Below are 24,673 nucleotides of genomic sequence, written 5' to 3'. Positions count from 1 at the left end.
GCAGAAGGAAATCACTTCCTTGGCTCCTTCTACCATTAAGATCAAGATTATTGCTCCTCCTGAGCGTAAATACTCCGTCTGGATCGGTGGCTCCATCCTGGCTTCTCTGTCCACCTTCCAATCCATGTGGATCACCAAGGAAGAATATGACGAATCTGGTCCCGGTATTGTCCACCGCAAGTGCTTCTAATGTTATTTTTCTATATAGTATTCAAATCAATATTTTTAATAAAAAGATGCAACGGAGAAACTTAAAATACTAAATATCCATTCCTCCATCTGTATTTCGAAAATAAAACTTTCCTTATACATCTCTTTCGAATGCCTTTAGATGAAGCTAACAACAAAAAGAATAACAATAACAATAATATCATTAATAGTGATGATGATGATGATGATGATGATGATGATGATGATGATGATGATGATGATGATGATGGTGATGATGATGATGATAATAATAATGATTATGATAATAATAATAATAATAATAATAATAATAATAATAATAATAATAATAATAATAATAATAATAATAATAATAATGATAATAATAATAATAATAATAATAATACTATATTAATAATAATAATAATAATAATAATAATAAATTGCCTCAGATGGACCGTTATATTCCAAAGTCCAGAAGAGTTCACATACTGGGTACTCTTTTTTGACTGAATGCAACTGTCTTAGATCGTGTTTTCGGTCTCAAAAACATCTGCACTTTCAGATACAAAAATAAATTCTATTCCATTATATGTATTTTAGATAAAATAATCAGCAAGAACTGAGTGCTGACTATCGTTAGGAATGAAACCTCGCTATGGTTATGCACAAATCTCAGCACACCAACATTATGAAGTAAATTATTTCAAGTATCTTAGACTTACATTATTAAACACCCCATTACCTGAAAAGCCTTATCGGGAGAAAATTGTTCCACTAATTCAGGAACTCATAGGAATGAGTGGCTGCCACTCATAGCCTGCAAGGAAAAGATTACTTGATAATAATATGGCCACATTATTTTCTCTAATCTGTCTTCGCAAATGAACACTATTTGTATTACCTCTTAAAACATATTAATGCAAATTTGACATTGACGAAATACTTTGTAAACTTTAATATCCCACCCTCCACCCACCTATACCAGCCAATCAGACAGAGTTTAGACCACCCATGCCCGATATGTAGGTAGCATTTCCGCGGTTATACAGAGCCAAGGTGGAAATAGCCGCGGCGCGGGAGGCTGGGGAGGTAAGATGTGCCCCTCTGTAATGTCAACAGTCTGCCCGCGCGTTCCTCTCTCCCCTCCAGCCCGCTTGCCCTCCTGCCACACCCACTTTTCCCGCCTTCTCTCTCTCTCTCTCTCTCTCTCTCTCTCTCTCTCTCTCTCTCTCTCTCTCTCTCTCTCTCTCTCTCTCTCTCTCTCTCTGTGTGTGTGTGTGTGTGTGTGTGTGTGTGTGTGTGTGTGTGTGTGTGTGTGTGTGTGTGTGTGGAGACAAATCTAACAAACGGTTCATTCAACCTACACCAAAAGGTTCCCTGGCTGCCCTCTCTCTCTCTCTCTCTCTCTCTCTCTCTCTCTCTCTCTCTCTCTCTCTCTCTCTCTCTCTCTCTCTCTCTCTCAAAGGCTAAGTTACCCCGTTCTTTAAATAACCCTGGACGAAGGCACTTACTGCACCGAGAGAGTTATCACTTTCCTCTTCGCTGACACGACCACTTTCCTCTATCGAAACTCCTAGGCATCTCGCAGGTCTCGACTTCCACCCACCTACCCAGCAGCCCCACGTAACGCCCCACTCACCCTGCCCGTTACCCCGTCCTCCCTCGTTTTCCCTAAACCACACCCATGTTGGATCATTCCTCGAGTTTTTACAAGCCAAAAAAGTCTCCACTGCCATTAAAACTTAACATGCATGATCAAAAGAACATTCGATTAAATTTCAGTACCTCCTTCAATGCTCACTCATACGTTACAATGTGTTTCCCTTTTATAAGCTCAGGAATCAACTCCGTGCGGTGAGAGGATAATTATTTATTTATATATTTAGCTATTTTTCTACCATCTATTTGTTTTTAGATAGATAAACAGATATGAAGAAATAAAATATGACGCACTAAACACGTGGCTAACAGAAATAAATAGTTTCTTGCAATGAAGGATGCGGTTATGAGGTAAACTGCATCAAAAAATATGCCCTGTTGCTCTTTATTTGGACATGCCTGTGACTCCGGAGAACAGAATGTAGCTAAACTAAACAAGAAGAGACAAAGAAAACCACAAGGTCACTGAGAGATGTTGCGTGACATTAGTCTTTGTCTTTAAAAGAAAAGAAAAAGAAAAAAAGGAGCCAACAAGAACGTTCCTTTTACCTGAGCGCAACGTTTTTTTTTTTTTTTTTTTTTTTTTACTAATCACGAGTTCCTGATGTTCTTCCACTGACCACAAACATTATTTTATACATTTCTTTTAGGATTCATAATATTTCCTGTAAGATTTTTTTTCAATAGTCCTTATTCTTCCTCTTGCTAATCATGCATCACCGGTCCCTCCATTACTGCCCCTTGACGATGAACACTTCCCAGAGACAATTATCTCGCTAAGTCACTCCGGCTCTTTACCTTATATCACTCGTAACTCAACCATGTGCCAAATGAAAGAGCTTACTTTTCTTTTTCTTATTCCATTCACTTTTTTTTTTTCATATGAAAGTGGCAAGATTGTCTTTTTTTTCTTTCCTTATATTTTCTTTCTTCCTTTAATTAGTCTTATCTCATTCATCTATGCCTCTGAAAATAAGTAAATAAATGGTGTATATAGAACGTCGCGCTATAACACACAATGATTACCATCGTTTGCACCGCAACTTAATTGCAGAGCAATCATCAAGATACATATAATGTAATTAAAGCTCACTAATTTCAACGAATTATTACAAGACACAATAGTTGGTGAGAGAATGACTAAGGGAGCAACTATGCGCACGTAAGGCCTATTCATATGGTCTTTTTAGTTACAAGGTAAGCGCTAGGTAAGGGGAGGTGAGATGCCAAAGGTCGGTTTTAACACTGAATCAGCTTGTTGTGCGTTATTTCCGAGGTGCTGCGCATGTATATAAGCAGAGGTGAGGGTGACGCTGCTCTTAGTCTCGTGCAGACTCAGGGTACAAGCAGCAGTGTACGTGGATTTTGTTCACATTTCTTTAGATTGTTGTGTAAAGTGTAATCGTGTTTTCTCAACAAATCAGTTTGTGTTGACAATCAGCAGAATGCTCGTACTATCCCAAGCGCATTTCAATTAGAATTTATAATCAACATTATGTAGCTCTTGGATAAAACATGAAAATTACTATTTCCCCATTTCACTAACACAAAAGCACTTGAACCTGTTTTGTATCCAATGCTAGAAGTTATATGTTCATTCCACTATCTTTTATTAGGTTGCAACGACTTATGCCCTGTTTGTCTCGCTTGCTGTGCATAACCTACTTTAGGAAACAGTGTCAACTCACCTACTGGTAAATAACACGTCATCTTACATTTAGCTACCTTTGTATACACGACAACGTGGTGTTCCTGGCCCCCCCCACCCCCAACGTTGCCGTGCCAACACACACCCGCCCCTTATCACTAACCACTTATGTTCAGAAAATATTCAGTAGCATCACACTACTAACAGATTCGAATTTTGGACAGTGTCTTAGTGATATGCATCAGTGAGTCACGCTAACGCTTCCTGTTACGTTGGTCATAGAGGAAAGCGTAACGCTAGAACGATAGCTACCCATACGAGCATCAAGAATTGCATAAAAACATTTTCACTCAAACACAGATTTATGGCCACTGAATATATATATATATATAGAGAGAGAGAGAGAGAGAGAGAGAGAGAGAGAGAGAGAGAGAGAGAGAGAGAGAGAGAGAGAGAGAGAGAGAGAGAGAGAGAGAGAGAGAGAGAGAGAGAGAGAGAGAGAAACAGCAAATTGTATATTATTATTATTACGCACGCTTTCACTGCAGACACGTACAACACTTAACAAATGAGTAATTCTTATAAAACAAGTGAATATGAGAACAGTAGCTTTCTTATATATTGATATCTTACCTGTTTTCCTTTGCAGATCCAAAGATAACAAAAACAGCAACCAAAATGTGCGACGACGAAGCTTGTGCCCTTGTGGTAGACAATGGCTCCGGAATGGTCAAGGCTGGCTTTGCTGGAGACGACGCTCCCCGAGCTGTCTTCCCCTCCATCGTCGGCCGACCTCGTCACCAGGGTGTGATGGTGGGCATGGGTCAGAAGGACGCCTACGTCGGCGACGAGGCCCAGAGCAAGCGAGGTATCCTGACTCTCAAGTACCCCATCGAGCACGGCATCATCACCAACTGGGACGACATGGAGAAGATCTGGCATCACTCCTTCTACAATGAGCTTCGCGTTGCTCCTGAGGAATCCCCGGTTCTTCTCACTGAGGCTCCCCTCAACCCAAAGGCCAACCGTGAGAAGATGACTCAGATCATGTTTGAAACATTCAACACCCCTGCCATGTACGTGGCCATCCAGGCTGTCCTGTCCCTGTACGCCTCTGGCCGTACTACTGGTATCGTGCTGGACTCTGGCGACGGTGTATCTCATACCGTTCCAATCTATGAAGGTTACGCTCTTCCTCACGCCATTCTGCGTCTTGACTTGGCTGGCCGTGACCTGACAGCCTATCTCATGAAGATCATGACCGAGCGTGGCTACTCCTTCACCACCACCGCTGAGCGAGAAATCGTTCGTGACATCAAGGAGAAGCTTTGCTATGTCGCTCTTGACTTCGAGAGTGAGATGAACGTGGCTGCTGCCTCCTCCTCCTTAGAGAAGTCTTACGAGCTTCCCGACGGCCAAGTTATTACCATCGGCAATGAGCGTTTCCGTGCTCCAGAATCCCTCTTCCAGCCTTCTTTCCTGGGTATGGAATCTGTCGGCATCCACGAAACCGTCTACAACTCCATCATGAGGTGCGACATTGATATCAGAAAAGATTTGTTTGCTAACAATGTTATGTCTGGCGGCACCACCATGTACCCAGGTATTGCTGACCGCATGCAGAAGGAAATCACTAATTTGGCTCCCTCTACTATCAAAATTAAAATCATTGCTCCACCTGAACGAAAGTACTCCGTCTGGATCGGCGGCTCCATCCTGGCCTCGCTCTCAACTTTCCAAGCCATGTGGATCACTAAAGAAGAGTATGACGAATCTGGTCCTGGCATTGTCCACCGCAAGTGTTTCTAAAAATGTTACACAATACATAGTACCTATATATTTTTTATGAAATTTCTATATTTGCAAAACAAACCAATTTTCCTATGTAACGTTAAGAGTATTTTTACATATACACGATAAGTATTTCACTTGCCAAGGTATTACGATTTGCATATAATACACAAAAATCATAGTCATGATTCCTAATTAACTAAGTATAGTGTTCCAATTATCTTTCAGAATATCTACATCGTCAAGAATTTTTACTAATGTATTCCTCTACTTTTTTTATAATGTTTATTGAATAAAATTGTTTCGCCTTTACTGTATTTTTTTTCACTGAAGATCAAATTACAGAGATATATACATGAAAAAATGGCCTTCTAAACTAGGAATACAAAACGAGTGTTCCACCACACACGATACGCACAGGCAAGAAGTGACAATTATCCTCTTACTTTAAGCTTTACCATATATTTCCTTATTGTTTGACAAATTAATTAATAACAAAAATTATGAAATCAATAAAATAAGTATCCACAAGTTTCAACAGTTAAAGGATACGGTGGACGAATATTACACGGCGTCTTATCTGTCCCTCTGGCTCAAAAATATGAAAAATAATTAAGTTAATTAAAAATATAATTAATTAATAATAATAATAATAATAATAATAATAATAATAATAATAATAATAATAATAATAACGACAACATATAAATTTGTCACTTTCCTACTAAATTTTGACTATGGCTAGTACTTTTAAACGTTTTGTTCTTTAAAGACTATTTTTCAAGGGTTGCTGAAATTACTAATCGGGCTCCTATAATTTTTTTTTTTTCACAGAATTATCGTTAAGACTAAAATCAAGAAACAATTCTTGAGGTCCCCAATAATTTGAATTAGAGTCTGTTCGGAGTAAATGTACAAGGTGCCGAATATTTGAGAATGCGTACACGTGATAACCATTATGATTTTTGGTATCCATGGAAGAAAAAGTTTCCTCTTCTACCTACACCCCGTGCTCCTCGATACACCACATGTAGCGTACTGCAAGCCGTCACGAATTCATCATAACAACAAACATCATATCCGCAATTCATAGTACCACTCATCAGTATCAACTATTACAACTATTATACCGCTTAATACTTATTTAATCGACAACTTTAAAGAATCTACAAAATCAGACGACGAATAGAAACAAAAATCTAATTATATATAGTTTTTTTTTTTCAAGAATTTTACATAATGCTTAAATAATCTGATCCCGTTCAGTCCAGAATTTTTTTTTTTTTTTTTGTGTTGCACAAAAAGACTAAATAAGTCATGTATTATTATCATTCATACTATCATTAATCGTGTATCATTAGCATAACATTAGCAGCAGCAGCAGCAATAACAGATAATTCTAAATACACTACACCCGCATCACCACACAAAGCTCTTCCTTCCCCTCCGCTATTTCCTCTACTGTCCCATCGCCCCTCGGCGTCACTCCCTCTTCCGCCGGCATTTAGCACTTTTCCTTTCCAACCACCTCAGGGTTATTTTTTCCTCCCTAGCGTCGACGCCGCCCTGTGACTACGAGCCATTACCTTAGCGTCCGGCGTGCCACATTTACGTAAATACAAACACTGAAGCCTGTGAATATTTAATGCAGTAGAAAGACCGTGAGACTTCCGCATTATCTTCCCTGAGCTATTGAATACACTATCCGTCTAAGTAGTCTATGTATATGTGAAAGTAACTGAGAACAGTGAACATCTAATACTGTGTAAAAAAAAAAATATTGGTAGACTTCACTGTTAATTCAATTTCCTACTGCGACAAGAACTAGGCTAACATGTAAGGATAGAAGCCAAAAAAAATAAGTGTATGTGTGCACACTGCAAATCCTGAAAACGTATCAACAAATCGACACCTCGTAAGCTTACTGTCAAGCTTGGTGTCTCCTCCCCTTGTCTGCCAGTTCAGGGCGTTGTAAGGGAAAGTCTATTTTTGGTCTTTGGTGGCCTTCCCCTCAGTTGTACTTATAAGGAAGTGTTTGGCGCGCGAGAAGGGTGCACAGACGCTCCTTATGTGTGTATGCATGTGTGTGTTGGAAGGGGAGAAGCGACGGACGATTTTTTTTTTTTTTCTTCCATGTAGAATAAACGTTGCGAAAAGGCGAAGAAAATTGCTCTACATAGAAAACAGCCCTCAGCTTTGAACATGATTTAGAAAAGCAAGCGGTCAATTGTACTTTTGTTTTATTTTTAGGAAATCTTCGGCATTCTCAAGGTTCGGCGTCTTATCTCGACTATACTAAGAGGCTCTAGTGAATGTAATTGAGGATTTCGAGAATATTTCCATGATTTTACACATATATAGTTTAACAAGGATTCTGCATGACTGATGAAAAAATTAGGCATCCATCAAATACTGACTAACATTTGTGTGGTCTTTGAAAAATAGCCCTGGTGAGTCCAACGCATTTCTAAATACAGGTTTCTTTTTTCTTATATAAGTTGATTTGAAAAGTACTCGTGGCCTCATCGATGACTGATTACCATTTTACAGACGCGTGTCATGAAGACACGTATGGAATACATAATCTAAATTTGAGGAAGGTATCTTAAAATACTTAACTTTGTCATGTTACAGGAGCACATCACAGAAAACAAAATTTTGGATATATGCATTTAAGTTATATTGCAATTGTATGATTCAACGGATTAACCTTTAAAGCTCTTTCAGTTCCATTATATATATGAAAGTATATACTTCAAAATATAATATTAGGTCGTAATATGAGTAAAGTAACGCTACGCCCATTTAAATCCCTCCACGCGGCAAGGGAAACGTATGGCATCTGTGTTTACAAATACGTCAAACACAAGGATGTATATTTAGCACGTCGCCAACATGACCAAATATGGTGGTTACCTTCGCCGCACGCGTGCGGAGAGGCACCATTCCTGTTATCCGTATAGCCACACTTCTTGTTATGCTGACTAACGATTTCCGGCACTGTCATTACTCCGTTCACTATCATACCTACATTATTCCACTCTAAAAGTATCTATAATGTACATGTCCTACTCCTTCACATCTTCCTGCCACGGTTGACTATCCCAACTTAATACATCTCTGCGACACTTCTCATCCGACCCAAACCACTCGTCCCACTTTTCACCCTCTCACTCCTTAATACTATCACACTATTTAACCCTTGATATGCTTCCCTGGTACACTTAACACACTATATCCAACCTTATCACACCTTCCCTGCCATACTTTTCCCTGTATTACATCTTCCCTGTCCCACTTTTAAGTTTTAACCCAACCACACTTCACAATCACATCCAACTACACTTTTTATATCCCATTGCCCTACCATACTTTTCTTGTCAGACTTTTCACATTATTATCACATACTACCACACCTTGCCTGATACTTTTTTTTTAACACTAACACACTCCTGCCACAATTTTCACACAATTACATATCTCACCCACATATATCTCATCCACACTTTTCACTCTCCCATCCTACCATATCTTTCTATCACACTTATCAGCACCATGCCTTGCCAATCTCATCACACTAGAACACTAAGAACACCAAGAAAATAAGGGAAGCTGTAAGAAGCCATCAGACCTACAGGTGGCAGTTCCTGTATTAAACTGCTACACTCTCATATGTTAATGGTTTCTGGCCTTACTCCTACTGTAACCTTTGCTTTTTCTGTTTCACCTGTGCTGCCTTCCATAACACCTTCACCTCTCATAAAAAGTAGTCAATGGCAGAGCAAGATATGTCACACCTATGAGACATTTTAATCACTAGTCTGATTAGTTTGAGCACAAAAATTGTTTTGGTTAAGTGCTATCCACAAGCAACACTTCATCTCTTACAAATACTAATATTATGTCACAGCACACCACTTGCACCATAAAATCAAGATAAGAATATCATTGTACAAATATTGAAATTATTTTATAAATCTCTTACTCCATGAAATCATCATATAAAATTTAATATCAATGCACGAGCACACATATGAAAAACTGTTGCATACTCTACACTGTACTATGGGTTAGGCACAAATATACTATCTACTGATCCCTTTACCAGACACATAAAAATTAAGGAAATAATCAAAATTACCAACATATATTGAGTTCATGGAAAGTTGTGAAGGAGTAGGATCATACTATAAGTAATTTTTCAATGACTACAAGTGTCATTAAGTATTATTGAAGTGACTGAAAATGGTCATCCACTTGTGTGTCACATACCACAATACACTGCACACTGCTAAGTATGACTACAGGAAACCCTAAATATAACAAACTTAAATATATATAGGCATATAGCAAAGCTTAATATAAGTCTAGGATATTATATGTAAATGACAAGTTTGTCATATGTGGCAGTCACTATAAATGATGTGTAGCCACAAATATGATGCTACTGAGCATACCACATGTGGGGTGGTAGGAAGTAACAAGCTGCACCACTTCTTCATATGTTCTTCAAGCTCCTACCATCCAAAGTTGCTATAATTTCACTGTGTATTATCAAATGACAGGAGTTTACATAAAGGTCTGTAGCGACAACTGGATATAGCAAACTTTTAGTTATAACAAACAGGCCTTCTACCAAATTAGTTTGTTATATCAAGGTTTACTGTACTTGCTGCATCATAAAATTATGGAATCAGCCTCTACATATAAAACAAAAATAATTAGAGCCTCATAAAGTCATAAAACCAAACTCATAATGTGAGAAATAAACAAACAACAAATAAATATAATGAAATTTTACTTGAAGTCAAAATAACATGTCATATGGAAATTAACAAATAGCATACTTAATTTAAATATAATGAAAAGGTTAAAACAATCACTCACACATACTTTTCAAGAAGCTTCATGAAACTGGGCTCTTATGATGGCTCTTGGTGTAAAGCATGTGAGTTTACCAATCAAGGTGAATTTTAGGTAGGAGTTGGAACCCTGTCCTTGCACCTTACAGTGTCTTCAGAAATATACACTGTTCCCTCCAAAGGGCTAATTTGATGAGCTGAATCATAATCTTGTAGTATATGGAGCAGGGTTCACCAGTAATGATTTTCACTGAAATAAATCTCCTTAGCAGCTGGAGGTATTCTGAAGACAATATATTGGCCATCAAAGCTGGGTACTGCAGATAAAATTTCAGTCCTGTAACCACAAATTCAAACACAATTATGTATTTACCTGCTGTTAATGAAAATACACAACCTTTCTGAAATTTTAAGTTCCATAAATGTTAACACTGATGTAAATAATTTGTATCTTTCAATTACAACTGCATCAGTTTCATCTTATGGTAGATACCATTACATAGTTATATAAAGTTCAATATGACTTTTCCATTATGAAGAGATTACAACTGATCTGTTATTCATAGCAGTTATATCTTTATCTATTTCATTTTCATTTTATGAGATTAAAACTAATCTTCAGATATGCATAGCACTTATATTTTGTTTACTCCATTCTGATTTCATGAAAATAAATCATTAGTGTTAATACAAGATATAAAAAAAAATCATGTTTATATTATTTTAAATATTATCAAAATACTACAAATTGACCATATCTGTCATAAAAAACAGTATGTTTGTGGGCAAGTTTGACAACAAAATGAAAAGATTCAAATTTAAGTTAAATTAGTAGCAAACACAAATACTCAAATGAAGTCATACTTCCATGATTGAATTTTCAATTTGCAAAATATTTATTACAGTGGCCAGTTGTGAGCTATCTCTGGTCTTTAAAGGCAAGTAATGATCTTAGATGCAGAAATTTTACAATTACATATAACCTACATAATCTCTTCTCGTAGAGGTGTTATTTTATATTAAAATTTTAGTAAATAAACTACTTTAGTAAATCAACCATTACACAAAATGTACCTAATCTAAGACATGAAGATGAACACAAAACTTTTCAATAGAATTCTGTTTAACAGAACAACAAATGATGGGACTATTTTGGATGGATCACTGAATTAGAATTATTGTGTATCATTGAATACAGTCATCCACAACAACAACAACAACAACAGGTGTGTGTGTGTGTGTGTGTGTGTGTGTGTGTGTGTGTGTGTGTGTGTGTGTGTGTGTGTGTGTGTGTGTGTGTGTGTGTGTGTGTGTGTGTGTGTGTGTGTGTGTGTGTGTGTGTGTGTGTGTGTGTGTGTGTGTGTGTGTGTGTGTGTGTGTGTGTGTACGTACGTAAAAGCCAGCCTTATTCTTCTCAACAAATTATAAGTTCTCCTGTAATTTTACTAATGTGTATCTCCAGGATCAAATTTACATTCACTGTAACACTATGATCCTTTTTCTCTTCTGTTCTATGCAACCTCTCATCATTCAACACATAACTTCCTTTTATTCTCCTCACACTCTTTCCAAACTCCATTACTTTGCATTTCTTTAGATTAAATTTTATTTCCAATCTATGACTCCACTACAATATCTTGTTCAGATCCTCTTGTGTCTGTGTGTGTGTGTGTGTGTGTCTGTGTGTGTGTGTGTGTGTGTGTGTGTGTGTGTGTGTGTGTGTGTGTGTGTGTGTGTGTGTGTGTGTGTGTGTGTGTGTGTGTGTGTGTGTGTGTGTGTGTGTGTGTGTGTGTGTGTGTGTGTGTGTGTGTGTGTGTGTGTGTGTGTGTGTGTGTGTGTAAGAGACAAGAAAAGAGGTTTCTAGTGATTAGTAAATCAGATTAGTAGTTACCACACAAGAGGTAAATTAAAAAAAAAAGCCTCACCAGAGACTTACCATCACTCCAGGGACACACAGGCAAATGGATAGTTGATTTTGACTATTACTGGTGTTCAAGAACATTATTTTGGTCATAAAAATTTACCTAAACAAGGTTCTACTGAACATATATCTATAGGATCAAACATGAATAGGTTTAAGATGGTAATACTTAAGTGAGGGAGAATGTGTGGTATCATCCTTTTCTCCAGCAGTGGTGAGACAAGAAGAGAAGAAACACTATTGTTCTTACGTAGTCATCATCCTCTTCTTCAATGTCCTTTAAGTCTTATCCAATATGTAATTTAAGCAGACAATCTTGACAGGATTTGGTAAGGATTTTCAATAAGCAGTAAAACGGTGCCATTTCATCCACCAAAAGTAGCTTGATAGTCTAGCAGAAAAGTGCAGATATCAGCTGCTTTAGAATCAGGTACCAATAAATTTTTTTTTCAAAATCTGTACATGTAAATGTGTCACGTTAGACACCGCTGAAGGTAAATTGGCCGCTATTTTTAGAAGTTTTCTTCATTAGCCTTTCTGGAAGTGGCAAATGAACCGGCTTTTTTTCTACCTACCTTTTCATGCCCTCATGCCAGTCTCCTTCACACAAAAAGAAAAATACATAAATAAAAATTACCTTCTTCATTCACTTCACTTGTCTGGTAAAGGGTTTTAAGAAATAATACGACATACTAATTCTGTATCACTATCTTGTGACTATCAAGTTAATTATCAGGACAATATGCAGTCGCGTACAACTGGTAAATTTCTGGTACATCATAGGTTGTCCAGTGACTTAATGTAGGTAAGCATGGAATTGACTACTTTTTTTCTCTGGTTGGTTCAGAGCTGCAAATTGTCCAATAAATATCCTAACACTGTATTAGTATATCTAATAAACTACAGAACATAACCAATAAGTATCATTTACCTGGCATTTGTAGTGATAGTGGCCAGTGCAGGAATGGTTGTGATGTCCATGGGAAAGATGTGGTGGTGGTGGTGGCAGTGTCACAGATCCTAGCAGGAGGGTGCCATTAAAGCTCAGTAAGGATCTCATCACACCATGTCATTCAGAAAGACCCAGCAGATTACTTGTGTCATCTCCCTTCACAGCATAATGGAACAGTTTTTGTGAGTCTGACACATTATCAATAAGGCCAAGGTAATCACCAAGGCCTGGTTCTATTTTGGTCTGCCTTGACTATCCTGTACTGCACTTCCATCAGTTTTCATGATCCACAATGATGAATATTAATGAGATACATAAGGGCTTTCTACATATGCAAGTATTTGGTACTTGATAATAATTGGTTTTATTAAAATCTAGAATACAGTATATGCAGTAATGACCATCCCCAAGTATTAGGTCTCACTAATTGCAGTATTTTGTGGTTCATTTTCACACAAACATTTCACCTCCCTAGTTCCCTAAGTCACCTGAGCAGTGTGGGGCCAGTCACCTAATCACCTGTGATCAGTGATGAGTAAAGAAAATATGAGACTCCACCTGTGGCTCTCAGACTCAGCCAAGTCATCTAATTAATGCAACTCATTATAAACCATAACAGACATAACAGTAAATGGATTAACTGACTAGAGTCCATATAATCTCAATAATTAACTATTCATCAGATTACATTGCAAAGAATTTTAAAAACCAAGTTATGTCAAGATGGATTCAAATTAATTTTACTTTTATATGAGTACAATACCTCAGGCTAGATTCAAATTAATGTATATGGTAATTAGGATATGTTACCTATATTTGAGGGTGAAAATAATTCTAATAAGATCAATTAAAGAGCCCTCTATCTTGCACCTTTCACTGCCAAACAACTTTTCCTACCATCACCTAGTACAGCTTTTAACACTTTTTTTTTTTTTTTTTTTTGTGTGTGTGTGTACTAGTTTCAAGTAGTTCTGCAGCTTACAAAAGACAAAACTGACCTCACACTTTCTCTCTTCTTTCTGTGTATTCATGCAAACATTTTTTACATTCTGAATGTAAGCACATGATGTAAGTCCTTGCAGTGAGAGGTTAATAAACTTTCCAAGCAATACACTGATACATAAGGCTCACACAGGCTTCCATTATAACTGCAAAATGTCTCACTTCAGCCGTGTCGTCCTGCTTGTATAGGGTGAAATAAATAAATAAATAAATAAATAAATAGGTAAAAGTTTACTACTCTGACTCGTTACAATCATACGAACAGAACAATCAAACAGTAATCTTAGCTTGGGAATGAGATAATAATCCTTTCACGGCTAGAATGTCTTTTGTTAGCATTCAGAGCATTGTGAAAAACATTTGCAGTGACAATAAAAAAAAAAAAATCTATTCTAGGATGGAACTATTACAGCGAGTGTAGTGCACAGGTGAGTGGCAGGTGAGGGAAACAGCCTCATCAAGGTAAGGCATCGCGGTACGGAATCCACACTCCACCACCTCAATGTCCAGTAGCCTTCACACTCGTCTCAACATGCCTCACACACTTTATCCCTGCTCACTAGGATTTACTGTTCACGTCATGAGTCTGCACTTAATGTCCCGGCCTTGGTTTTTCTCAAGGAAGTTTGAGTCACTAATTTCCTTTATTTTTTATTTATTTATTTACTTATTACACTAAGGAATAACACTAAAGGTACGTCCTACCGTCGCCCGCGGTTCAAATCTCCACGCGTGGTCTGTTGCCTGCTGCCGGAAAATTCACGATTCATGCAACAAATCAACAAGTGTGATAAATTTGTATCATCATTTCTATTTACATAAAGAGCTATATATTTGATTAAACTACAACAATAAAAAAAAAAATTCGCAAAAAAAATGCAAAAGAATATCAGTATAATTGCTGTCATTATGGAGGTATTATAACTCCATAGCTGTGACGAAAAGTTGGATTGTAACAAATTTATTTATAAAGTTATAAAAAAAATTACACGATCAGTTTCAGTAATGAAAGGGAATATGAGTTTAGTTAAACTATTAAAATGAAAAAATCTCTCTCGTAGATATGCTATTGTTTTGACAGACCTTACGTTGTATTTCTTTTTTATCTGATTTCGAAATCCGATTAAATACAACAACGCCGCATCTTTTTTTTATTTAGTTATTTATTTTGATAAATTGCATATTTTTAGTGAGAGAAAACGAAAGCTTTGCATGGTAGACATGTATATTCCTTCGCAGTCGAAATTTATTTTAGCCTTTACTTCAGTTCAGAATGACAGTGTGTAATAATAATAATAATAATAATAATAATAATAATAATAATAATAATAATGATAATAATAATAATAATAATAGTAATAATAATAATAATAATAATAATTGTCGGGGCTGGAGTAAGCCACACACCCCCACAATAATAATAATAATAATAATAATAATAATAATGATAATGATAATAATAAACGGTTTACTGATATGGCAGTAGTTATACTGAAAATACACAATGGGTTTCGGGGGAGGTTTAACATTTAATTTAAACTTAAGGTTAATCTAGCGAGACGAACTAACTGTTTAATGGCTCGCACCATGGTGGAAATCGCACTGGGGCGGTATCAGTCTGTGCGTAGCGGCTTTAGGGGTGTTATCAGATTGTAGTGTTGAGTGGCACGAACCGGGCGAGGCACGGCAGGCGTAGGCGTGGGTGGCGCAGCAGACCCTTCCCAAACTTCTCCAGGTCTTCTTTGTCTGGCCGACGGTGTGTGTGTGTGTGTGTGTGTTTCTTTGGAGAAACGTTCTTAAGTTGGAGTATTTCAAGAATGGACTATGAAAACATCAATATCTACGCGAATCAGAATACAATAGATATACGTATTACGTAATGATAAACATTCCCAAGTATTAGGTCTTACTATTTGGAAGATTCATACCTAACAACTTAAAAAAAAAAAAAAGCTTTTCACTTCTGTAATTCCCTGCATAAATCAACCGAGTAGGTAGGTGCGGCAAATAAGCAGATTTTTTTTTTATCTTATTTATTTATTCTTATTTTATTTTATTTCATTATTTCGACTTTTTTTTCCTCATAGTTGGCTGGCCAGTCTTCTTTAGGGATTTATGAATGATTAGCAATAAATGTAAACTCTTTTCTACTCTTTTACTTTTTCCTTCAGAGAGAGAGAGAGAGAGAGAGAGAGAGTTAAACAAACTATTCTTTCTATTTTCACACTTCTACTTTATCTTTTGGTCAACCACGCAAATGAAAGATTAAAAAAGTCTAAGTAATTTAAGTAGCAAAGATGACCTCGATCAAGAGGGCAGACAGCCACACGCACGGACTGGGCGACCTCCCGTGGGCAATAGCCGTGACGTAGAACTTGTGATTCGAACTGACAACCCCAACTTGGCTCAGGGAGGTTGGGCCCGTCAGGACGATGGAGTGACGATGTGACAGTTGCTCGTAAATTAGGCTCAGGTGAAGGTAAATGTCTGGGCAGGTGAAAAAGGGGACGTGAGTGAGTGTAGGGAACATATAGGTCAGTAATAGAGTAACCTTGAACTGGCGTGAGGACCTTGGTGTATGTTTGTGTGTGTGTGTGTGTGTGTGTTATTTTAACCTCTCAATGTCTTTCCGTCAGTGTATCTCATTCGTTTAACGAGTTACACGTGCTCACTTTAAGTAAAAAAAAGATTGAGTAATTCCCTCACAGTTTATACCTTCAAAATAACACATCTCTAACTTTCTCCTCCTGCTTCCCCTTTAGTTTTTGCAGTGCTATCCAGTTTCGCTCAACGCCCCACAAATTGCCCCCAAAGCCGCAAACAAGTCTGCAGTTTTCTTTACCTTTTCTTTTCATTTTGTTCCTTTGTGTTCGCTTATGTTCTTCTCGTCTTTGTTGTCATCTCCAACTCTTCCTTCTGCTTCTCTTCCTCCGTCTTCCTTAGCCTCATTATACCTCTATAGTATACACGTTACCATGTCAAGAAGCATTCATAACACTCCCAACAAATCAGGATAACCGCAAAATACACTTTTCTAGCCCTTTATACTGCATGCTGTAGCTAGTTTTACTATAATGTTATAGATAAATGGGAGTTATTTAAATAAAACAGCCTAATAAGGGCTTACTGCTGTTTGAAAGTATTTGTATTCTCTGGTATTCTCCTCTTTCTCATCCTTCTCTTCATTAACATCATCCTTCTCCTCCTGGCGACAGTGAGGGACAGCTGACTCCTATTCTCATGACTCACTAAGAACGCAATTGACAACTAATTCTCTCTCTCTCTCTCTCTCTCTCTCTCTCTCTCTCTCTCTCTCTCTCTCTCTCTCTCTCTCTCTCTCTATCGGCAGCCAAATACCTGTAGCTATTACATGTAAGGTTTTTTGGCGCGTCCATCCTCTTAGGCAACTGTCGTTGATTCGGTCCATGTGTCATCTATTTATTCTCGTCCCAAGGGATGGGATGTTTTCACTTATGTTTCGTGTGTGTGTGTGTGTGTGTTAGTATTTCTCTAGGTTTCAGTTGGCGGAATGGAAGAGAGAGAGAGAGAGAGAGAGAGAGAGAGAGAGAGAGAGAGAGAGAGAGAGAGAGAACTATCAGTCATAACACTGCTGTCATCTGCGTTGCTATTAGCTTCTTGGTTTCGTTCTCTGTTGTTTCTCTTCGAAGTTGGCTGACGAAGCGCTGGGCAGCTGATCTTGAAGAGAGAGAGAGAGAGAGAGAGAGAGAGAGAGAGAGAGAGAGAGAGAGAGAGAGAGCCGCTACGTAGGAAGGGAAATAAGACAGTTTTTATCTATTTATTTATTTTTCCGGTGCTTGTAAAACCATGGCACGATTTCGAGACGCTTCGTTGCCCCATAAGAACAACGTCCAAAGACCACACAAGTAATTAATCAGATTCTCATGGACATTTTTTCCCAAAGATTATGCAGAGTCCTTTTCTGTTATTCACCATTAATAGAGCCGCAAGGAGAAAAGAAGAGAAAAGGAAAATAGAGACCTGGGGAGGTAGATAAAAACAGACAGAGGAAACAGAAAAAAAGATAAGGAGCCGAAGAAGTAAATTAAAGAAGAGATCCATTAGAGAAAGCATCCTGTCATTACTCTTTATTCATCATTCACTTGACGTCAGTGTGCATGCGCTTCAGAAGCAATACGTGCTGACCTCGAGCCGTCATGTGCCTTCGCCGCCGCTTTGTCCACAGCCCGCCACGCCCCTGACCTTGAGTGAACGGAATGTGTCAACAGAAAACGACGTAAGAGTCTTTCGGGATCAAAAACAGAAGTGGGATTTGACCAGTAATCTGTAGCAGGGCGGCTGACCACGCTATATAAACATCTCATCCAATGCTACGCCTCTAGTTAGATACGGGTAGGCCTACTGGTGGTGTGCTGGGCTGGCCTGTCATACCTGAAGTCCCTGTGAGTGGAGTGTCTTGTAGTGTGGTGTGTTCTGTGTGTTCCTAAACGATCTGTACTCTCATAACGGCTATTTTCAAAGACCACAGAGATGGTTAGTTAGGTTCTCGCCTTTTTTTTTTTTTTTTTTTTTTTGATGATGCAGAATCTTTGTTAAACTATCACTCAAATTCCAAAATCATCTCTAAATATCCGAATAATTTCCACTCAACCGCCTTGAATTGTTACTAGAAACATAAAAGAATGAAGCAATAATAGTAGTAGTAGTAGTAGTAGTAGTAGTAGTAATAATAATAATAATAATAATAATAATAATAATAATAATAATAATGATAATAATAATAATAATAATAATAATAATGAACTTCAAAATAATAAACTTAAAAAAAGCATGTTAAACTATCACTACAACCATGAAAACATCTTCGAAAATCCCAATAACTTTCACTAGAACCTGATACATTATTACAAGAATCATGAAAACTTCAAAACTCCCAATAGCTCCCACTCCAACCTATCAAACCATCACAAGAAACATCAAAACTTTTGAAACGCCCCAATTATAATTTTCACTAAAGTCTATATAAGACGCCGAAACGTTTTAAAACAAAGTGTAGTGTATATCAGTCTGCAGTACCAGGAAGTAGTAGCGATGCCTCTAAACTGCCAGGCTTGCTAATCTTAAATACGTCTAAGGGATTTCTATCGTTACTTCAAAGAGCGTTCAGGTTATTGGGGAAAGGGGAAGGTTTGGGGGGGTGGGTCTTGGGTAATCTGGCAGAGTGGTGTGGTCGTCGGTGAGTGCGTCCTGTGATGGTCAGGTAGTGTTTGCCAGGCGGCGGACACGGAGGTACAGTGGGCGCGTGAGCTGATCAAGAGAAATAAGTCGTGCTTTGTCCACAGTGAGCTTCAGAGACATACCGCATTCTTAAACGTTTCGGTGCCTTATCTCGACTTTTTACAACAGGCTCAATTAGAAGTTACTGGTGTTTCCAAAGGGTGCTTTCGTGAGAACCCATGAGAACCCTACTAATGGTCTGTGATACCTGAAAATAGTCCTGATAAGAGCGAAGCGTTTTAAGATACAGGCTCGGGTCATCAAAACGTGGTGTGTGTGTGTGTGTGTGTGTGTGTGTGTGTGTGTGTGTGTGTTATTTTACAATTGCCTTATTCACACTGACTCAGCAAGTGATGGTAATCTACTAATTTTTCACGATGGTCACCTGTAAGAAAAATTAAGCTTCAGAACAGTAATTTGCAAATTCTTCTCGATTAATCAAATTTTCCAAGTCGTACATATCTTCCCTCAAAATTAGATAAAGTTAACTGTTTCGTACTATATATATATATATATATATATATATATATATATATATATATATATATATATATATATATATATATATATATATATATATATATATATATATATATATATATATATATATATATATATATATATATGCACTCATTGTATATTGTTTTGTTGACAGGATAAACGGCCACCATGTGTGACGAGGAGGCTTGTCCCCTGGTGGTGGATAATGGCTCCGGCCTCTGCAAGGCTGGCTTTGCCGGAGACGACGCCCCTCGATCTGTCTTCCCTTCCCTCGTCGGCCGCCCTCGTCACCAGGGTGTGATGGTGGGCATGGGTCAGAAGGACGCCTACGTCGGTGAAGAAGCACAGAGCAAACGAGGTATCCTGACCCTTAAGTATCCTGTTGAGCACGGCATCATCACCAATTGGGACGACATGGAGAAGATTTGGCACCACACTTTTTACAACGAGCTCCGCGTTGCCCCTGAGGAGTCCCCCACACTGCTGACGGAGGCTCCATTCAATCCCAAAACTAACAGAGAAAAGATGATACAAATTATGTTCGAAACGTTTGGTTGTCCCACCACCTACATAGCCATCCAGGCCGTGCTGTCCCTGTATGCCTCAGGCCGCACCACAGGCATCGTGATGGACTCCGGTGACGGCGTAACGCACTGTGTTCCAATCTTTGAAGGCTTTGCACTCCCTCATGCGATTCTCCGACTTGACTTAGCTGGCAGAGACTTGACAAACTACCTGATGAAAATCCTCACCGAGCGAGGCTACTCCTTCACCACGAGCGCCGAGAGAGAAATCGTGCGAGACATTAAAGACAAGCTTTGCTACGTGGCTCTCGATTTTGACGAGGAACTTCACCAAGCTTCTCTCTCAACCTCACTGGACAAATCTTACGAGCTTCCCGATGGTCAGATCATCACCATCGGCAACGAGCGGTTCCGGTGCCCAGAGGCACTCTTCCACCCGGCCAATATCGGCATGGAAGCGGAGGGAATAGACTCATTTGTCTTTACCTCCATCATGAAATGTGACATTGACATACGAAAAGATCTCTTCGCTAATAATGTCATGTCTGGCGGCACCACTATGTTCCCTGGTATTGCTGATCGCATGCAGAAGCAACTCTCTGCCCTGGCTCCCTCCACCATCAAGATCAAGATCATTGCTCCTCCTGAACGTAAATACTCCGTCTGGATCGGTGGCTCCATCCTGGCCTCTCTCTCCACCTTCCAATCCATGTGGATCACCAAGGAGGAGTATGACGAATGTGGACCCGGTATTGTCCACAAAAAATGTTTCTAGATTTTACACACACACACACACACACACACACACACACACACCATGATCACTCACTGACACTCATCACAGCCTCTATTTGGAAGTGTCTACTTGTCAGACACGATAAATTACCTCTTCGGCCACGTATGTGACTGACTAGCAGGTGAAGGTATCAGTAATGTCACCTAGCTGTACGCTCCTGCATGCACGTGAGGCTCGCGAGAGTTTGTGATTTAGTTAAGCCGTAATGATATAAGCTGTGACGTGTCGTAGTATCGTCCCCGGGGAAGAGTTTTAGATGTTATACCACAAAATAAAAGACTATTTTCGTGATTAGCTTTTGTTTCTACCTTTTTAATTGTTGGAGCTAATCTCTCTCTCTCTCTCTCTCTCTCTCTCTCTCTCTCTCTCTCTCTCTCTCTCTCTCTCTCTCTCTCTCTCTCTCTCTCTCTCTCTCTCTCTCTCATAAGAGTGTAAGCGTCTGTTGAGTGAAGTAATTATGTAAAATTAAATGAGGTGAACTTAAGTAAGGAGCTTATAGAAAACGGAAGCAGAAAGTAAGGTATATATTTTGTTATTTTCGGCAACACTTCTAACGACATACCTTCAAGTTTTTCATCATTGGTCTTTCTTTCTGCGTAATTTGGCAGTCAGTTGTTTCTTCGCTCTATTAGATATCTTATACATCTACTCTGTTAGTACAAGTGTTTCTTCTTCTTCTTCTTTTCTTCTTTTATTTATTTGTTTTATTTATTTATTTATTTTATTTTATTTTATTTTCTACATTTTTTTTTATTTATTAGTTAATTATTTATTTATTTATTTATTTATTTCTTAGGCCGCTAAGTTTTCGCTACTCGTTCCCACAGCTTAAACATTTTTCGAGACATTTCGGAACATACCAGACCCCGCGGGAGTGAGTCACCTAGTGGGTGTTGGCGGCCAAGTGTCAGTCAAGGGAGTGTCAGGCATTGTCTTCCCTACTCAGGTTACCAATGGCGCGTGGGAGGTGCCGACGTGACACACACACACACACACACACACAGTCCTGGCAGTACTACAACAGATGAATTTGGTTTACGTGTCTTTGCCTGTTCTTTATTCCTCTGCGTGAAGGTAAAAGAAACATTCGTGGAAGGAATCACAAGGCTAGAACCAAAACGCAGGAATGCTCAGAATGTTGTGGTTAAGAGAAAGATCAGATTAGAGTTCTTGTTTTGTTTTTTTTCTTCTTCTTTTTCTTTCTCACCATCATCATTATCATCATTTTACTTTTATTATTATTATTATTATTATTATTATTATTATTATTATTATTATTATTATTATTATTATTATTATTATTATTGTTGTTGTTGTTGTTGTTGTTGTTGTTGCTGTTGTTGTTATTATTATTATTATTATTATTATTATTATCATTATTATTATTATTATTATTATTATTCCGCGGTTTTCCTTGCTGCTCTCCTCTGCTTCGACTCTCTCTCTCTCTCTCTCTCTCTCTCTCTCTCTCTCTCTCTCTCTCTCTCTCTCTCTCTCTCGGAAATTATACGGCAATATGCGAAGATGCTGTATAAAGAACCACTACTCGTAAAATTTCTGCCTTCACACTCTCCAGTAATCCATTTCCGCTCTTTTGAAGTTTGCCTCGGGTTGAGCTAAAATCTCAAGAACTGAGCATTGGAACGGAACACGAAACTGCCCGTGAACGAGATAATAGAGCAGTTAGTGACCATTCTGATCTGCGCAGTACCTCCATTACATTAAAAGGGCTCTAATTGAAATTACGCTGGTTTTTACAGATTTTTTTTCTTATTGTTCTAGTGACAGACTAGCAAGATTTCTTTATTAACATGATAAACACTCTTAAGAACCTTTCTAATCATCTCTATGGCCTTTAACAATCGTCGCGGTGAGAGAGCAAAGCGTTAAGGTAAGATTTACTATGTTACTATATATCTTACAAATGTCTGTTGATTGTGTACCAGCAGTTATCCGTATTCTTGGAACGCTTTGTTTTGTTATAAGGACTCTATTAAAAATTCTACATTGATGATTAGTCGGGTTGCCGCGGGTATTTTTCCCATTAACGATGCAGAATCCTTCCCAAACTACATCTAGAATCAAGAAAACATCCATTAATCCCCACCAGAGACTCATCAAAGTAGTCGAGATAGGACGCCAAAAGGTTTAAGAACGCTGTACAAGGTCTCCTGTCACGTAACAAGCGATTTAATCTGACAAATTGTCTCAGGCTCCTGATTAATGTGTCTTGTACCTGATGGGAACGCGTGGGCAGGTGTACCGAGCATTCCACACTTCAGTAGCAGTGTTGGAGGCCACCGCACCTGCTGACGACCTTGTTCACGTGGACACAGGCAGACAAGTGGGGAAACTTACAGGATCAGCTCGTCCCTCTCTCTCTCTCTCTCTCTCTCTCTCTCTCTCTCTCTCTCTCTCTCTCTCTCTGCCTGATGAAACTACGAGATGAAACTATTTATATTTTCTTGTAAGTAGATATACAAAAAATAAACCAATCAAAATAAAATAATCAATTTACACCACTCTTATATCCATCAATAACGTCGTACTTACCTGTTGCACCTTACCTAATCTTGTTTGACCAACCTGTCACGTCTGGCACAACCTTCTAGCTCATCCTTTTTAATTAAAGTGAAAATGATAACAACTGTTGCGGTGATTGTGTGCATAGCAATGACCCATACAATGTTGCTTGCCAGAGAAAAAAAAAATCACCAGACAGAGTGAAAAGGTTTAACTTTTCCACTTTTTCTTTTTCTTTTCTTTTTTTTTTTTTTTCATAGTCGCCTACAACTTTTAAGCACTTACTGCTATTCTATAGTCTCTCACATTTCTTTAGCCTAGAAGAATAAAGCCAACCTCGAATTCTTTCTTTATTTGAGTGTCCATGCATGTATTATTTATCTATTTTTTTTTTTATATAGTGTTCTGAATATTGAGAAAGGAAGGCTACAGCTGTGAAAGAGTTAACAAAAGCGATAGTTATTGGTATCAGGTTTCCTAATACAAGACTCTCCGCTGTACACGTATTTCAGGATATTTTTTTTTCTTCTAATATTTATACTGTACAAATATAAACACGAATTTATGTGATCTTCTTCATAATCGTGCAATCTTTATATCACCCTGTTGCCTTGTATGTTTCATTCATCGTCTCCTCTCATGGCTTTATTTACTCGTTTATTTTTCATTATTACTACCTATCTTATTTTTTCGTCACTATTGTCATGTCCCTGATTTGTTTTGTTGCTGCTCTCTGTTTTGTTTTTGTTTTGTTCTGCTTTGTTGTATTGCTCGTGGTAGTGTGCCAAGGGTTCCATCAGGGGGTGAGACAGTATGGTTCTCGGAGAGTACCGTGATGTAATCAAAGGAAAGGGAACGCCTATGTGTACCTGGGAGGCGAAAAAGTTGTATGTCAGTCCTTCTTTTATTCTCATAACATGGTGTGTGGCTTTGTACTTTGTCATTTCCTGTTTACAAGGCTGAGCCAAAGTAAAGAACACATCCACAACGAGGTTCATTTGAACGATTTCATTAGTATTTTATTTTTACATTACTCACATGCTTTACATATTACACATCATAGGGGC

General features: G+C 38.2%; 3 protein-coding genes and 1 long non-coding RNA gene across 9 annotated transcripts in view; 3 read left to right on the top strand and 1 right to left on the bottom strand.

Moving 5' to 3' along the window:
• Positions 1 to 309, top strand: part of LOC135089917 (actin, muscle-like) — a 2,208-nt gene extending 1,899 nt beyond the window's left edge. For both annotated transcript variants that reach the window (XM_063986100.1, XM_063986101.1), the window contains exon 2: positions 1 to 309. This exon is cut by the window's left edge and continues 959 nt beyond it. In XM_063986100.1, the coding sequence (XP_063842170.1) occupies positions 1 to 190 (190 nt within the window). In that variant the 3' untranslated portion in view covers positions 191 to 309.
• Positions 310 to 675: 366 nt separating this feature from the next.
• LOC135089916 (uncharacterized) lies at positions 676 to 14,769 on the bottom strand. 2 transcript variants are annotated; one of them, XR_010261677.1, is made up of 3 exons: positions 14,712 to 14,769; positions 12,984 to 13,266; positions 676 to 988 (listed from the first exon to the last, which is right to left on the bottom strand). It is a non-coding gene; the product is annotated as an uncharacterized LOC135089916 (long non-coding RNA). The 2 variants fall into 2 exon arrangements; XR_010261676.1 differs by lacking the exon at positions 676 to 988 and adding an exon at positions 10,138 to 10,468.
• LOC135089915 (actin-57B-like) lies at positions 3,137 to 5,578 on the top strand. The gene is made up of 2 exons (XM_063986099.1): positions 3,137 to 3,184; positions 4,128 to 5,578. Exon 2 carries the CDS (start codon positions 4,157 to 4,159, stop codon positions 5,285 to 5,287), a length of 1,131 nt encoding a protein of 376 aa, XP_063842169.1. The 5' UTR covers positions 3,137 to 3,184; positions 4,128 to 4,156; the 3' UTR covers positions 5,288 to 5,578.
• Positions 14,770 to 18,331: 3,562 nt separating the features above from the next.
• On the top strand, positions 18,332 to 21,374 carry LOC135090136 (actin-2, muscle-specific-like). 4 transcript variants are annotated; one of them, XM_063986521.1, is made up of 2 exons: positions 18,332 to 18,427; positions 19,918 to 21,374. In XM_063986521.1, exon 2 carries the CDS (start codon positions 19,932 to 19,934, stop codon positions 21,060 to 21,062), a length of 1,131 nt encoding a protein of 376 aa, XP_063842591.1. In that variant the 5' UTR covers positions 18,332 to 18,427; positions 19,918 to 19,931; the 3' UTR covers positions 21,063 to 21,374. The 4 variants fall into 4 exon arrangements, with proteins under 4 accessions (XP_063842591.1, XP_063842590.1, XP_063842592.1 ...); XM_063986520.1 differs by lacking the exon at positions 18,332 to 18,427 and adding an exon at positions 19,213 to 19,326; XM_063986522.1 differs by lacking the exon at positions 18,332 to 18,427 and adding an exon at positions 19,226 to 19,274.
• Positions 21,375 to 24,673: the final 3,299 nt, after the last annotated feature.

This window comes from Scylla paramamosain, chromosome 34, assembly GCF_035594125.1.
Source record: "Scylla paramamosain isolate STU-SP2022 chromosome 34, ASM3559412v1, whole genome shotgun sequence".
Lineage (NCBI taxonomy): Eukaryota > Metazoa > Arthropoda > Malacostraca > Decapoda > Portunidae > Scylla > Scylla paramamosain.
This window is presented reverse-complemented; position numbering and strand designations above follow the sequence as displayed.